Source organism: Apteryx mantelli, chromosome 2 (assembly GCF_036417845.1).
Source record: "Apteryx mantelli isolate bAptMan1 chromosome 2, bAptMan1.hap1, whole genome shotgun sequence".
In the NCBI taxonomy this organism is placed as follows: domain Eukaryota; kingdom Metazoa; phylum Chordata; class Aves; order Apterygiformes; family Apterygidae; genus Apteryx; species Apteryx mantelli.
In genome coordinates, this window is record NC_089979.1 from 152,156,488 (window position 1) to 152,170,895 (window position 14,408).

The 14,408-nt window shown below is 36.4% G+C and overlaps 1 protein-coding gene across 7 annotated transcripts in view; it reads right to left on the reverse strand.

Annotated features, from left to right (window-relative positions):
• MPP7 (MAGUK p55 scaffold protein 7) overlaps positions 1-14,408 on the reverse strand; it is a 181,159-nt gene that overhangs the window by 58,186 nt on the left and 108,565 nt on the right. For all 7 annotated transcript variants that reach the window (XR_010883523.1, XM_067291837.1, XM_067291841.1 and 4 more), the window contains one exon: positions 3,139-3,270. Coding sequence is in view for 6 of the 7 variants with exons in the window: in XM_067291837.1 (XP_067147938.1) it covers positions 3,139-3,270 (132 nt within the window). In the remaining variant the exon portion in view is untranslated. The remainder of the gene's footprint in view (positions 1-3,138; positions 3,271-14,408) is intronic.

The window sequence follows — 14,408 nt, forward strand, 5'->3', positions numbered from 1 at the left end:
TTACCCCTTTGCAGAAAAAACCCCTCCCTCTATTGCTTGCTTACAAATAAAGAGTTTACAGATAGAAGATTAGCATAAAAAGAAGCTGAACTACTGGACAGTGAGGATGGCACTTGGAACCAAAAGCTGAGTAAAGATTTGCTCTAGTTTGTTGTAAAAACAATGACATTGCACATACAGGTAAAGGCAGACTAAAATAAGTAATTACAGAATAAACATGTACCATATCTGAGGTGAAAAAAAGTTCAGAGAGCTCAATATATTCAAGCCAAGAAACCAGGGAATCTCCATCTGAGAAAAATATTGTATGGTACCTCCAATCTCAAGTTTGGTAGCAAGAATTCTGATTTATCTGTGCAAGTGAGAGTCAGACTTTACGCCTGGAGAATAGTGAATAGAACTGATCAAGCAGACAATCTTTGATCTGAACTCAGCTGAGAGTATATAAGACTTTAGAACATATTCTGAAGGAAAAATCATTAAAAAGACATAAAAATATATAGAAAATGAAATTTTAAATGGTTTAGTAAAAGTTGATCATGGCATATCTTTCTTTAGTAAGACATCTTCAGGAAACAGAAATGTGATAGCTCCAACATACACAGCATAAACCCATCTTATCTCTTTCACTGTGCCTCACTCTGCTAAGACCTTTTCTGAATTACTATCCATGTTTCTTCTCACTGCTATTTAAGAAAAAAAATAATTTGGGAAAAACACAGACAAAAACAATAGGTTTGTTATGTACTATATATTGATGGTGTCTAAGAATAAATAACTATAAATCAGCCACAAAGAAATTAATGTTTGACAATAAAATGGAACGAGGGAGGCTTGTGGAAGAGGAGGAAGGACACTATACAGCATTCTTGGAAGTCTTCTTGGAGAACAAGCAACATGCAAAACAGAACTCATCTTAAGATCTCCAATAAAAATAAAACACGAAGATAGCCTGGAGATTTGGAGAGACCACAGATACTCCCTTCCCATACAGTTAAGGTACAATAGTAGAAATGCAGGTTGAAGGGCTCTTGAAGACATTTTGCTCAACCTCCTGCTCAGAGCAGGACTACTTACTGTTCATGCCAGATCAGGTCACGCCTTGCCCTATGGCACAGGTTAGAACATAAGATGGAGATTTCGCAGCCTCTCTGGCCAGTCTTGTCCAATGCTCTACTCTCGACCTCAGGAAAAAGTTTTCCCTAATGTCCAGTCTAAACCTTCCGGGCTGCAACATGTGGCCATTGCCTCTTATTTTAGCATCTTTCACTACTGAGAAGAGTTTGACTCTATCGTCTTTGTAAGCTCGCCTCCACCCACCCACCAAGTAGTTGTAGGCTGTGATTAGATCTCTGCTTAGCCTCTTCCTACAGACATAACGTTGCGTTAACTCTATCTCAGATCCGTTACAAGGCTGTTTCAGCCTAGGTAATAAAATGAAACAGTATTAACAATAACCTGAAAAACTGAGCTCTGTCATATTCTGATATTATCCACTGCTAGTGTCCTGTCTGGTAGCAGAGAGTCCTAATAAAAAACTCCCTGTTACCTCTTTAGCACAACAGTTGTGATGAATGTGGATATTCCTGTAAGAGATGCAGCTATTCGGAAGGATCTAGTATCACACTGGAGTGAATGGGCAAGAGTGGAATCCGACCAACAGTCAGCCAAAGGATCACCTTTGTCTTAGACTACTCTATCTGTCCTTTTAAGAGGGTTTAAAATCTCAAAAGCCATTATACATTTGATACAAGTTTTCAGAAAATCTCTCACAGTTTTGTTTTCAAAGTTGCTATTTATTCCAAAATACTTTGAGATGATATTAACTTATAGTATTCAACTCGCAAAAGATTTCAGTAGCAAATCACGTTTCAAATGTGAAACTATGTAAATTAAGATTTTACATCATTAAGATTTTCTCACATAAATTCAAGCAAAACAACAATAACGGTATTTTCGTTAACACTAAAAATAAGTTGTTCAATTAGAACTCATTTCATATGATATGTTCAAATTTCTTCATATGTTTCAGAACTGATCCTGTTTCTGATATTAAGTTTTTCTTCCTTAAAGACTATCCTTGATTAAAAAAAATAAATAAAAAAAGAAGAAAAGCTTAATAAATAAGTCTGTGATTTAAATATTTGGGAAAAAAATGTTTAATATGTTACGACCAAGTAAAAACTTTCCATATGGTCAAACTTTTAATGGGGCCCATGGGCACCTACAGCCAGTCAATACTAAAACTCATTTCTTGTTTACTGGTGCCAGATATCCATCAAGACTGAGAGCTGGTACTAAGATATCTATGGTTAGACAAGCTGCCTCTGTATATCTAACAGAGGCATCACTCTCTCCCTGTCACCTCAAGTATAGAATCGCAGCTTTCTCAAAGTAACTTTGCAGATATTTCTTCAGGATTCCTATCCATTAAAACAAATATCCAGTATAACATAAACCAAAGCTTTTGTTGCTTTGCAGTAGAAAAGGAATATAGTTAAATTTTATACAAGATGAGTCCCGCTCTACAGCAAATAAAAACAACCAAATCAGTAAAACATTTTAATATTCTTGTAATACAACCTAGGTTTAGCCCTTTCATTTTTCCAGATATCCCCATGAAGATATTAACTTTCTAGTATTCATAATCCAAAGTACAACAACAGACATCTTAAATTTGTCCAGATTTCAACTGAAGTATTTTAAAATACGTTTTCATGCTCTCCTTTCAGTGTATCAAAAAGCCACATTTTTTTACATGAATGCTAACAGGCATGGTTCATGACAAAGGTCAAGATTTCTTTGGGGATTCATTCTCCTTCTCTCTTTTTAAAACAAGTTCCTGATTTAAATTCAAGATAAATGATGAATGTATTATTGATATAACTACTCAGATTGGCCCACATATATAATGCTCAAACACCATAAATGAACAAATTCCCGTTATTCATTTGACATACCTTATTAATAATTATTGAAAATGGGATTCATAAGTGTATTACTCAACGTTATGGATAAACATGCACAATGCCTATCTGTTCACATTTCTAGTTAATGCTACCCATTCATGTTCATAATCTGAACACTCTCCACCCTATGCACACACAAAACTCCCAGACAAAAGGCAGGATTACTTACCAATGGTTCCCTGTTTTTGACAAGTCTGATTATTTTAACTGAATCTTCTTCCTCATCAATATCGTCAGGCATGGGGGGCAATACAGGATCGTAGTTCTTCTGAGCAACAGTATCATGTACAGAGAGCAAAGCCTGAAAGTGTTACAGGTCAATATATTATTTGTCATCTGAAAACTTATGAAAGACAAAATGCAGGAAGTTATTTATAGCTTTACTCTGATAGTGTCATGCATGTAGACAATGTAATTCTTGAATATAACTTTAACATAGGTCAAACTGGGAGGAAAGAACTCCATAAAGTAAATATTTTTATACACACAATGGATGCATCTATAATAAACCGTGAATACAGATCACCATCCTCACACACACGAAAATGTTGAGTGCCTTGCACATTAGCGAGAAATTACAAAAACTATAATCAGGAAAAAAAACGTCTCCTCAAGTGAGCAAGAATATCATTCTACTAGTCCTACATAAAAGTTTCTTCAATACACTCTACAGTCCTATGAATCAAATAAGCAAAGCAAGTGTCTTCCAGTATTTCTGTTCAAGCATTAGGTGCATGAAATCTGGCTGTTGCCCAACCATTCCCTTCAAAGGAACTCTGCAAGCTTCCTTGGTGAGTGGATCCCTTTTGCACTAACTCCCTTTCATACCAGCTCCAATTTATTTTAGGAATTTTTAATTTATCATGGAATTCATGACTGAGATTGAAGAACATATTGCTGAAATTATTTGGCTTAGGCAGGTGCTTATCAACCACTTGTCACATGTCCTGCCTCCTTTCTTTCTCTTTCTTCATTGTTTCTCCAGTTCATGCATGGCTTGAATAATAGATTTTTCAAAGAAGAAAAATTTTGTCCTGACAAAAGGGATCAGTTTTAAAAATAAAATAAATTAAATTATGAATTTGCAGAAGTTCAAGGATCTCGAAAGTCAAAGGAAGTTGAAAAGCCAATTCTTTTAATTCTCTCAATGCTCTAAAAAAATCTCAGCTATAATCCCAAATTCACAGCTTTTTGTAGATACATTACTCTTAAAGACGTTCTTTATTTTGAAAAGTCTTCATTATTTGTAATACCTTTTAGACTGATGGAAAATATAATGCATTTACTTTTTGAGTTGAAACTATATATTATAGTTGGCATAACAGTAACCACCAAATTTATAATTGTTTCCATTGCTTTCAATTGCTTCTGTTTTCAAATAACTGCTCTTGAATATTTCACATTTTGACTTGATATTTTTGCACAAGTTTTTGCCAATATTTTAAAAAGTCACAGTCTGAAAAGCAAAATTAATTTGCAAATTGATAACCTTCCTTACCATAAAAATAAAAAAAAAAGTGCTTTGTAAAATGCTGAGATGTTTAGGATTAGGCAGTACATATCATCCTTGTTGACATGGATAATATCAGAAGGTATTATATCAATGATTGTTAGAATGAAGCTATTATAACAATTATTACAATGATCAAGAAGAAACTCCTTAAACAAAGAAGAAGAGAATTTGGCTATATTTCTCTGACAACAGTTTATTTGCTACTTAATAAAAGGCAGATAATATAAGACAAAGTATACAATTGATCAGAGGCCATATGTTGTCAAAGGTAATGTAAATGTTTTTTTTTTAAAGTGGCAATTCCATTATGCTATTCTGTGATTCTTTACCCTGAATGGAGGAGATGGTAAACAACTGCAAGCAATTTCCAAGCAATGCTACAAGCTATCATAGTAGAAGCAGGAGACAGAGTATATGGTAAACCTGAAATTCTGAGGGTTAATTTTTAAGCCAGGTCCTCAACAGTCTAAGCACAAAGGAATACCATGCTTGCTTCATGAGAATTTGCAATTGTCTTACTCATTGCTATGTATATTTTACATTTGGATGATAATGTTTTAAAATTCTGTAACTACCTATTCTAGTTTTTCCTTGCCAAGATACTATTGTGAATTTATACTAATTACCATCAAAACTTACCAGCTCACTTCCACCAAAGATTAGTTTTACTTTAAATCTGAGCTAACAACCTCAGACCAACAATTATGGTTCTTGCTGGAAACATGTATTATGAGGAATTACATATGTAAAATACATGCAATCACACGCAGTCCTCTAAAGATGTATGTGAAGTATCAAAGAAATGCTAAAATAAAATTAGTGTTTGCTTTTATTTTAAGCTACTTATTGTTAAGATGTCTAAAACTAGCATTCTGCAATTATATTTTTCCACATAAAGCTCGGGCATGCTCATGGACTGGTTCAATTTAATGAGGTTCTACATTTCAGTTTAAAAACAATCAGGCAGATAGAGAAAACAGATGAAAACAATCTGAAGCACCATTTCCATAGTAAAAGGCAGCAACTTAAAACATGTTCAAAAGAAAATACCCTTGTCAATGTAACTTGCAAAACAGGTTCTGTCCAGCACTAAACTGAATTAGGCCATCAGTGCCAGTAGGATACTTTGCTGCTACGGCTGCCAGACCAGGCTCCTGGGCACAGCGTGCAGAAGATTCAAGCAGCACCAGTACCATACACCCATGCCAATCAATGCCGGCTACGTACACAGCTTGCTTTTGCTCTGAGCAACTGGAACTTATCAATCCCTGCCCTCCTCCTCCCCAAAAACACATTAAACCACAACATACTGAAGTTTGCAGTGTAAGACCTTTTCCCCAAACTCTGCTATTATTTCATCTAACAGCAAAGATGCATGCTTTAGTTAAGAGTATCAAAGGCAGAAACAACGTGCATTTTCTCAGGCGAGTTCCCAGAAGAGCTTCTGTCATCGCAGCCCCTTTAGGCTGCGTTACGCTGCTTGCCTTCCCTCACTGCCTCCTTTTAACACACTGTTCTCTGTCCACTATAGTCGCTCTTAAAGTCAAGTCAGTGACATAGATATTAGGCAATAATTAATCTGCAGGCAAATCTAAGCTATTTTGGTTTTACTTAAAGAATTCAGCTAAAGATGATCAGAACATGTCCTCAGGAGAACTTTCATATACTTCAAACACATGAGTAAATGACCACAGACCAAAGGGACATTTCTTCAGCAGCTTCTTTGTACTGCGTGTTTAATTTAAGGAATGGTTAGTCCAAATAACTGTGTATCAGACTAGACTGTCTATGAAAGTTTCAGATTTTTTTAAAAACAAACTAAACTAAGTTCCAAGAAATCAAACAGAAGCGTATCATGAACAAGATTCCCAAAGAATAATTGTGCAAAGGCAGTAATGTTCTCTTTTCACACAGAAAAAGTGATCGACTGATTCACTGCAGTTTTATATTCTGGGATACTAACTTTTGCCTGTCACAGCAAACTGCAAGAAGTACAGGCACCTTTTGGGTTTTTTGTTTTTGTTTTCAAATACACAGCTCTTCAGAACTATGCATATATGATCCAAGATTAGGGTCATGAATACCTAAGCACCTCTGGAGAAAAGGATTTTATTTCAGCTCTAAGGTCTATGCTTATGATTCACTAATGTAAACATGGTCCATATTTAGAACTTAAAAGAAGGTATGATTCAAACTCCTGCACTACCTAAATATAAATATTGATGTTCAGCTAAATTCTTAGACACGATCTAGCTGGAAATGAATACTTTCATCAGGCCCCTGAAATGTCTAATAACTAGTACTGTATTTTCCTTATTAAAGCTATCACTGATCATTTCACAGTTTATAAATTGAAATTTTGCACTATCAACTTACACAAAGAAAATCTGGCACTGAAAACATTTGAAGTTCTTAAACTAGTTATGAAACGTTAAATGTTTATTTAAATCGAGAATGTTATTAATGAAAACAGTTCTATATTTTGAAAAATGTGCATCATTTAACTACACTACATTTTTGTTCCTCTAAAACAATGACAAATTTTATATTATTTTTGCTTCTATTTACATTTTGAGGAAAAAAACCCTCAAGTAGCCACCGACTTGTGATCACAGCTCCTTGTAAGTTTTTTAATTCTTTCACTATTTAAAAAAAAAAAGTATGTTTAAGCTTGACTTTTCAGAACTATTTTACATTTAGTACTCTAGAGAAACATTTGAGCAAACAGAGCAATTAAATAAAAAAGCAAACCAGAATGGACAAAGAAGCAAAAGAACCCTCTCTCATTACAGTACTCGAAAAACCAAATTAGAAAGTTAGACAACTAATAGTCAAGATTATAGAAATAAAATCTGCAAGGACTCAAACTAACCTTCATGAAAGCAAACAGCTGCAGCAGCTAAAGCCCTGCCGTGCAGCTGCTTGTTCCCATGCTGGTGGTGTGCAGCACTGGCCCGCAAGCAGCAGCAGCACAAGGTAGCAAAATGGCCCGCGACTGGGCTGCACCAGCCCCCGGCTTGGATCATTAGCACAGGCTACTTTCACTGGCAGTTTAAATTGATAACGTGAGCTTTGAGCTGTATCAGGTGAGACATTTTCCGATCTCTCAGCTTCGCTATGGTAATAGTAACTGCCACTGAGGCTGGAGCACTTAAGCTACACAGGAGGAAAAAAGTAACTTCAGCAGCAGCTGCAGCGAATGCCCCTCAACTCACCTGGCAGAGCTCTTATTCTGGAGAGCTTTAGCTATGTTATATTTTCCTTTTTGATAAGGTTACAGAAGAAATACAGACAGACAAGCTGAAAATGGAGGCGGAAAAAAATTATTCAACACTGGAGAGACTGATTTATGAGTAACTTGCATATAGGTAAAACGAAGGGAGAGAAGTCACCCAGAAACAGGTGTCAAAGCAGCAAAGCTCAAAGACAAAGCTCAGATTGCTGGGAGGAGACTGAATCCACAGCAAGAAAGCCTGACAGGGCATCAAAATGGAAGGAGAAGCCTAAGAATCAGAAAAGCCAGGCATGCACAAGAATTTAGGAAGCAGTAGAGCTCAAACAGCAGAAAGCTGAAGCATCATGGTGAAGGCACACAGGCACAGGAATTTGGCACGTAAAAGTGACTGGATTTGAGAACAGCTTGTAGAAGAAAGGAATAAAAATAGAAGGTATTCAGAATGAAGCTATACATTTAAGAACAACTGGTAAACTGCAAAAAATTAACAGGAGAAAAGGGAGGTAAGAATATAGGTAAGAGGGAAAGAAAAAAAGAAGAGCTGTCATTCTTCCTCTATAGGAAAATTAGTCTTTAAATGTACTATCTTGAGTACATACGGCAGACTACACTGATGTAGAATAAGTGTGTATGAATTCCACTCCACTAACTTCACTCTCCAGTAATGGGTGGTAAAACAGCCTTCAGAAAAGGGCAGCATGTGGCAGTCGCTTAAGCATCAACACTGCCTGCTAAGTAAGTACAACCCCAACCCACAGGCAAGGTCAGCACAGGTAAGCGAGAGCAACAAGAGGGCAGGCAAAAAAGGCATCTCTTAACACACAGATAAGCACAATCACATGAGCTGGATCTCTCAGCTTGACTAAAGCCTGAAGTATAATCTAGGAGCGGGAGCAAGCAAAAAAACAACAAGAGAGACTGGAAGTGGTGCTGAAGGGACCAGCAGACGGCTGCGTAACAACGGACTAAAAATTCTTAGGAAATAAAACCAGTGAGCGAGTATGCAGGTTACAATAAGCATTTATCAAGCAGAAGAGGAGTAAAATTCCTTCTGAAGGTACGATATTCTAATCACTTTTCAGCAGAAATCTAAGATTTTTTGTTCTGAACAAAATTCCCGAGTTAAATATGCACAGTATGTAATGTTAAAGAAATCAGTTAACTTCAAAGAAATGGACATGCATTACTTTGTCTACTGAAGAACATTTACACTATTCAGTAAATGTAAGCAAAAAACTCTTGACAATGATGGGAAGAAAATTGAAAGCATGATTCTCAATTTGTGATCATAAAACCCATGGATGTAATAATTCACAGAAAAGAAAAACAGTTAATTTGCCTCTTTCTGTCCTTCAAATACTGTATTTTTTTCTATATCTTGTCTATAAGTTCCCCAGAAATTATATATCGTGTGAGATGACAGCAGTTAGGTATGTACAAAAGAGAAAAAACATTCCCTGCTTGGGACTGTTAGCATCTGCACTTCTGAAAGAGATGACCTCAAGTTCAAGCTTGTCCAATTAGCAACTAAATTCCTTTTTTCTCGCTGGCTGACTTTGATGCAGTTGGGTCACTGTAGCGATTCAAAGTATTTAAAATACCTACCATACATGTATGTTTTTGTGTTTTTAATATCTACCATATATTAATGTTTTTAGCATGGTAACATCTCAGTTGGATCAATATTAAGGATGTATTACTTTTTCCTCTTGACTATGGTGGACTTTTATTTCTGAATATATGAACTTCCTTTCACAAAGGGGTAATTTCCCTGCCTGAAAGTGCAGTTTCTTGATTTCAGATCCACCAATCTGAACTGATGGGTTTACCTGCAGCTGTTAGTCACACAGCAAAAGCCAATAGCAAACTGGGTTTTCAGCATCTTCAGACTCCCACTTCCTTTTGCTCATTGCCTGGAGCCCCTGGAGACGCTTCCAAAGTCTAACTACTCTCAGTGTCCATAGAAACACACAGCCTGTCCATGTCATCTGGGAAAGGTGTTAATATTCTTCCAGATGGCAGCCTGTGTTTTCTTCAGTTGTGGCCTCTCCCTCTTTTACTCGCACATGGCTATTACCATGGCAGAATAAGCTCTGATTTTAAACCAACAGTGAAGGATCTGACCAAAGCATCTCTTAAACTCACAATGTGATTCATTTAGCTAAAGTGTTCTTGAAGCTGTAAGCACTTTAAGGATCTTCCAAGAGCACAAGCAGATGATTTTCAGGCTGGGAAATGGCTAGAACTGAGCACCCTCCCAATATCTTGGCAATCCTTGATCAGTTCCTGTTTGGAAGAAGTGGTAGCATCCTGACAGTACTAAATGTCCGCAGCAGTAGCATGCACTTTTCTTGGTCTTAAATCATCTGAAGACCCTGCCTCCCCACAAAAACCAAAAATATCTATGAAAGTAAGAGCTGAAGTTGCAGCTACCCTTTCTGAACCCATATCATTTAGAATCTGCCCAGCCTTTAATTTGACAACAGCATGATGCTTACTGTCTTAAAAAAAAAAAAAAAAAAAAAAAAAAAAAAACTACTGATCTATAAACTTCAATGAACCTGGACCTAGAAGAGGAGGTCTTAAATTCAGCTACAAGTAGAGGACTCATACTATGCGAACACCTAACTAGGAATATCTAACCAGTTTAGTTTTTAAGTAGTTCTGCCTGCTTTGCACTTTTCCCACACTGAAGATGAGAAGAACTATTTCTACACATCAGCTTAACTAAATTCAGAAATCATTCTGGAAAACTGAAAAGCTGCAGTGACTATGATCTTCATCATTATATGTAAGTAAATTTTCTGTAAGTACATAATAAAATTGTCACTGAAGAATTATAAAATATTAAAATAAGCATGGTGCAATAGAACAAATCCTGCCTCTTAAATACTGACATTCTTTAAAAAAGGCCAACGAAGTAGCAGATATAGGCAAAAAGCTGACAAATTCTGGTGGATTTCCAAAAGATTTGTGCTGAAAAGCCTTATAGAATTACAAGCTATGTAATCATGGGAAGAGATGCATACGCTTGATGCTGACTAGAAACCCAGGAATAACTAGAAAGGAAAAAAACCCTCATTGATTAGGAGTCCATACTAGACCACTGCTGAACAGATTCAGCAATGAACTAGAAGAGACTTGAATCTCAGACAGTTCAGATAGAATATGGCCTGACAACAGCAAGGGAAAAGCAGCTCTGAAGGAAAAAGCAGCATACCAAGAGGATAAACAATTTTCACTGACAAAAGGGACTATTTGCTTCATACTATGCATTTTTTTCCCGTTTTCATTAGCTGAATAGAATCGCTACTTGAAAAGGAGGTGATTTTATCCATACTGCCTTTTTCCTCCTCCTAAATTACCAGTTTTAGTATTGTTTCCAATCTTTATGTGCTCTATGTGAATGCCATGGTTAAATGCATGCAAATCAAAATTTTTACATGGATTCATGTTGATTACTTCATGTGTAAAGTCTGTATATGTAACTACAGAATGTCTTTGATTTGCTTTTCAAATCTTTTATTTTCTCTAGCCAACCTGCCTGGCTTTGCTTTTATTTATTATAGCTATCACTTTGTTTATCATATACATTAGCTGTTAGTGAATATTAGCATTTCTATCCATCTAAGATGACTGCAACACAGGCTGCCCATTTTAACATCAGTTCAGTTATCACATGAAACAGACCCGAGAGCATGACCAGGGTAATATGATGATTGTTACTTAAGTATATGTATGCTGTATTATTTGATCTCCTTTATATTGTTATATATCTATGTTTCTTATATGTTTTATATTGTTATATGTATGCTCTGTCAGCTCCTTCCACATTAAGAGTGTGCTGCAACTGCTTTCTGATTTTCTCTGGCTGTCAGATGTGAAAATCAAGGTGTTTCTTGCTATTTTTTTAAAAGAATTCTTTTGCTATTACATCTTCATTTGACTTCTTCCATTCCAGTACTGAGAACATTCTAAAATAAAGACAGCAACATATTCTCACAGCTTTCCCCACCCAAAAAAAGTTTTCTACAAAAAGAACTCCTTAAAATTATGGGCATAAGTAGAAATAGAAATAGGAAGTCAAGCTGAAAAGGTGCAAGTTTAGATCCCATTTTTCCTCTGACACGGATGCCAGTGTGTGTGGGGGAGGGCTTCCCAAACTGGCAACCTGCTGGAAACAGTAAAGAAAATCTGTTGAATAACCCACTTTTTCACTGATTCACAGTTACAGGCCTAAAAGGGAGCACTGCAATCATTTTGTTTGACTTGCATAACACTGACCATGCAATTTCATTTAATTTCTGCACCAAATCCACAGCAATTACTTCCTTCAAAACAACTGGAGGTTTCAACTTGCAGCGCACATGCACCAGGACTCAACAAGAACTAGACTCAGCTTCAAAAAATGTAGAAAAAAAGCCTTTGATCTGTCTATCCAAGCAAGCAATGGAGACATTTATTTTAAGGTAAGTACATAAAATCACCTCAATCTCCTCCCCCGCCTTCTTTCTTTTTGACTATCTCTTCGACAAATAAAAGGCAGGAAACACTGAGCAGAAGGACGTCATTCAGTTGCTAATAAAAGTCTTCACAGCACTGTTCACTCTCCCTCTCCCTCAGCTTCATGACTGGTCTGCTTAGGACATCTACAGGCTATCCATTGAGTAGTGATTTCAAACCATCAGTGCTGTGTTCCTTGCTTACTTTTGTGATAATTTGTATATATTACTTGGAAAATAACTATTTCTCTCTTGCTGTTGATATTTCACAGCATACCATCCCAAATCAAACTGGCTCTTGCAGATTTACAAATTAACGGCCTCTGATTTTGCGAAAGAGGATTAGCTAACTTTTCTGCCGACATAGCAAGTACAATGTAGTGTACCTCACCATATGAATTAAGTCAAACAAGATTATGTAGTAAAAAATTTAATATAAGAGCACAACTCCTGTAACCAGCCCTACCAGCAAACCTGGAAGACCACTGATGAGTAAATAGTTAGAAAACATGAAAAAGTATGCTTCCTAAACAGCTATCGGAGTCTGTGTTACCATGTGCCAACACAAATACTTCATAAAGAGGAGGAAAACGGTCTCCCAGGACATATCCAAGACATGAGCAAAAATAGGAAACAGTGGTGCATTCAGGAGGAGACACCTAAAAGGAACAGGGCTGCAACGTCTTCTAAGCTCTCGAGATACTGCTAACAGTGCAAATGTAGCTCAGATGTTAACTGACCTGAGATTCGTATTTGGCTTTTCCAGATGCAAAAACTGAACAGTTTTAGGCAAATCCCAACAATTTCCAGCAGAAAATGTTGATTTTGCAGAAACCATGTTTTGCAATGAAAAAGCCCTGATGGAAAATCCCCATCAAGCTCCAGTTACAAAGGAAATGGAGGAAAGAGGACAAAGTTTAGATTAAGATTTTTTTTAATAACATGTTCTAAGAAATGTTTCATAAAATTTTCAAAGCAAAATCAGATTTTGTTTTATATTATTATAGCCCAAAACTTTCTGCAAGTGCCTTGTATATTAAAGTTCTGTAGAAAAATGCCTGCTCTTTCCTGCATAGTAAACTATATTGTCAATTTTGCCAGTGACTGTAAGGCAGCTTTATAAGGCTCTCCTGATAAAGGCTTAAAATGTTTATTTTTTTAACAGAACAAGCAGCACTTTGATCCAAACAGTCTATTAGGACACTATGCAAATCTAGTAAGCCTCAAATGGCACAGATGATGGTATCAGCAGCTGGATATCAAATAAAGGCTAGAGTTTACGAACTTCCCATTAAATTTAAGAAAACCAGAACAGGGTAGGACAACTAACAGCGTATGCTTCAAGCTAAAAGGAGGAAATAATTACATAAAGAATATAAACTGCTCTGGTTTCACTATCTGCAATTTCAGTTTTGTTTAACTCATGGTTATATTCTGAAGGAAAGCTGAGGAGGTACTTATGACATGAGAAAGTTTACAAGTGAAAATTGTTTATGTTCTGTGAAATGAAAAGACATGTATAAATTTAAAGACATGTCAAATGAATTGCAAGTAAAACAGCAAGTGTAAATCCTATTTACAATTTTCTGGTGTATGCATCTTTACCATTTCAGAGCAAATTAAAAAATCCAAAACAACATAGTTTAAAGAATCTATATTTGCTTTGAACAGCACATTGAAGCTGTCCATGGACAAGTTAATCTGAAAACATTCCCAGTCGTATGAGAGTGCTTTTCCCTTCCCTCTGCAAGTTATCTTAAAATTGCTTCCAAAATTCTACTCATTCTAGAGTAATAAAAGAGAAGCCAAGAAAAATACGTTAAGAACGCCCACTGCTTGTTGCCTGCACAGCTACAGGTACAGTTCTGCAAGGGTTCCAAATAATTTACATTCTCTTGTACCGTGATGCATTGAAGTCATTCACAGTCGTGCCTTGTGCTCTTGTTTATGTACCCGTTTTATGGTTCAAACTAGCGGCTGGCAATCCTTTCAGAGCACATAAACACAGATAAAATACTGTGCTGAAACAGGGAGAACCACCACTGGCATTCTTAAAAGGTTAAAGAAGTTTAATTTCCTCCAGGTCATAAGAGGTATAATCATCCTTCAGAATAGTGTTAGCACAGTGGCACAGGCTTTTAAAATAATTATTGTTCTGCTTAGCACACCGGGACTACAAAGCACATATT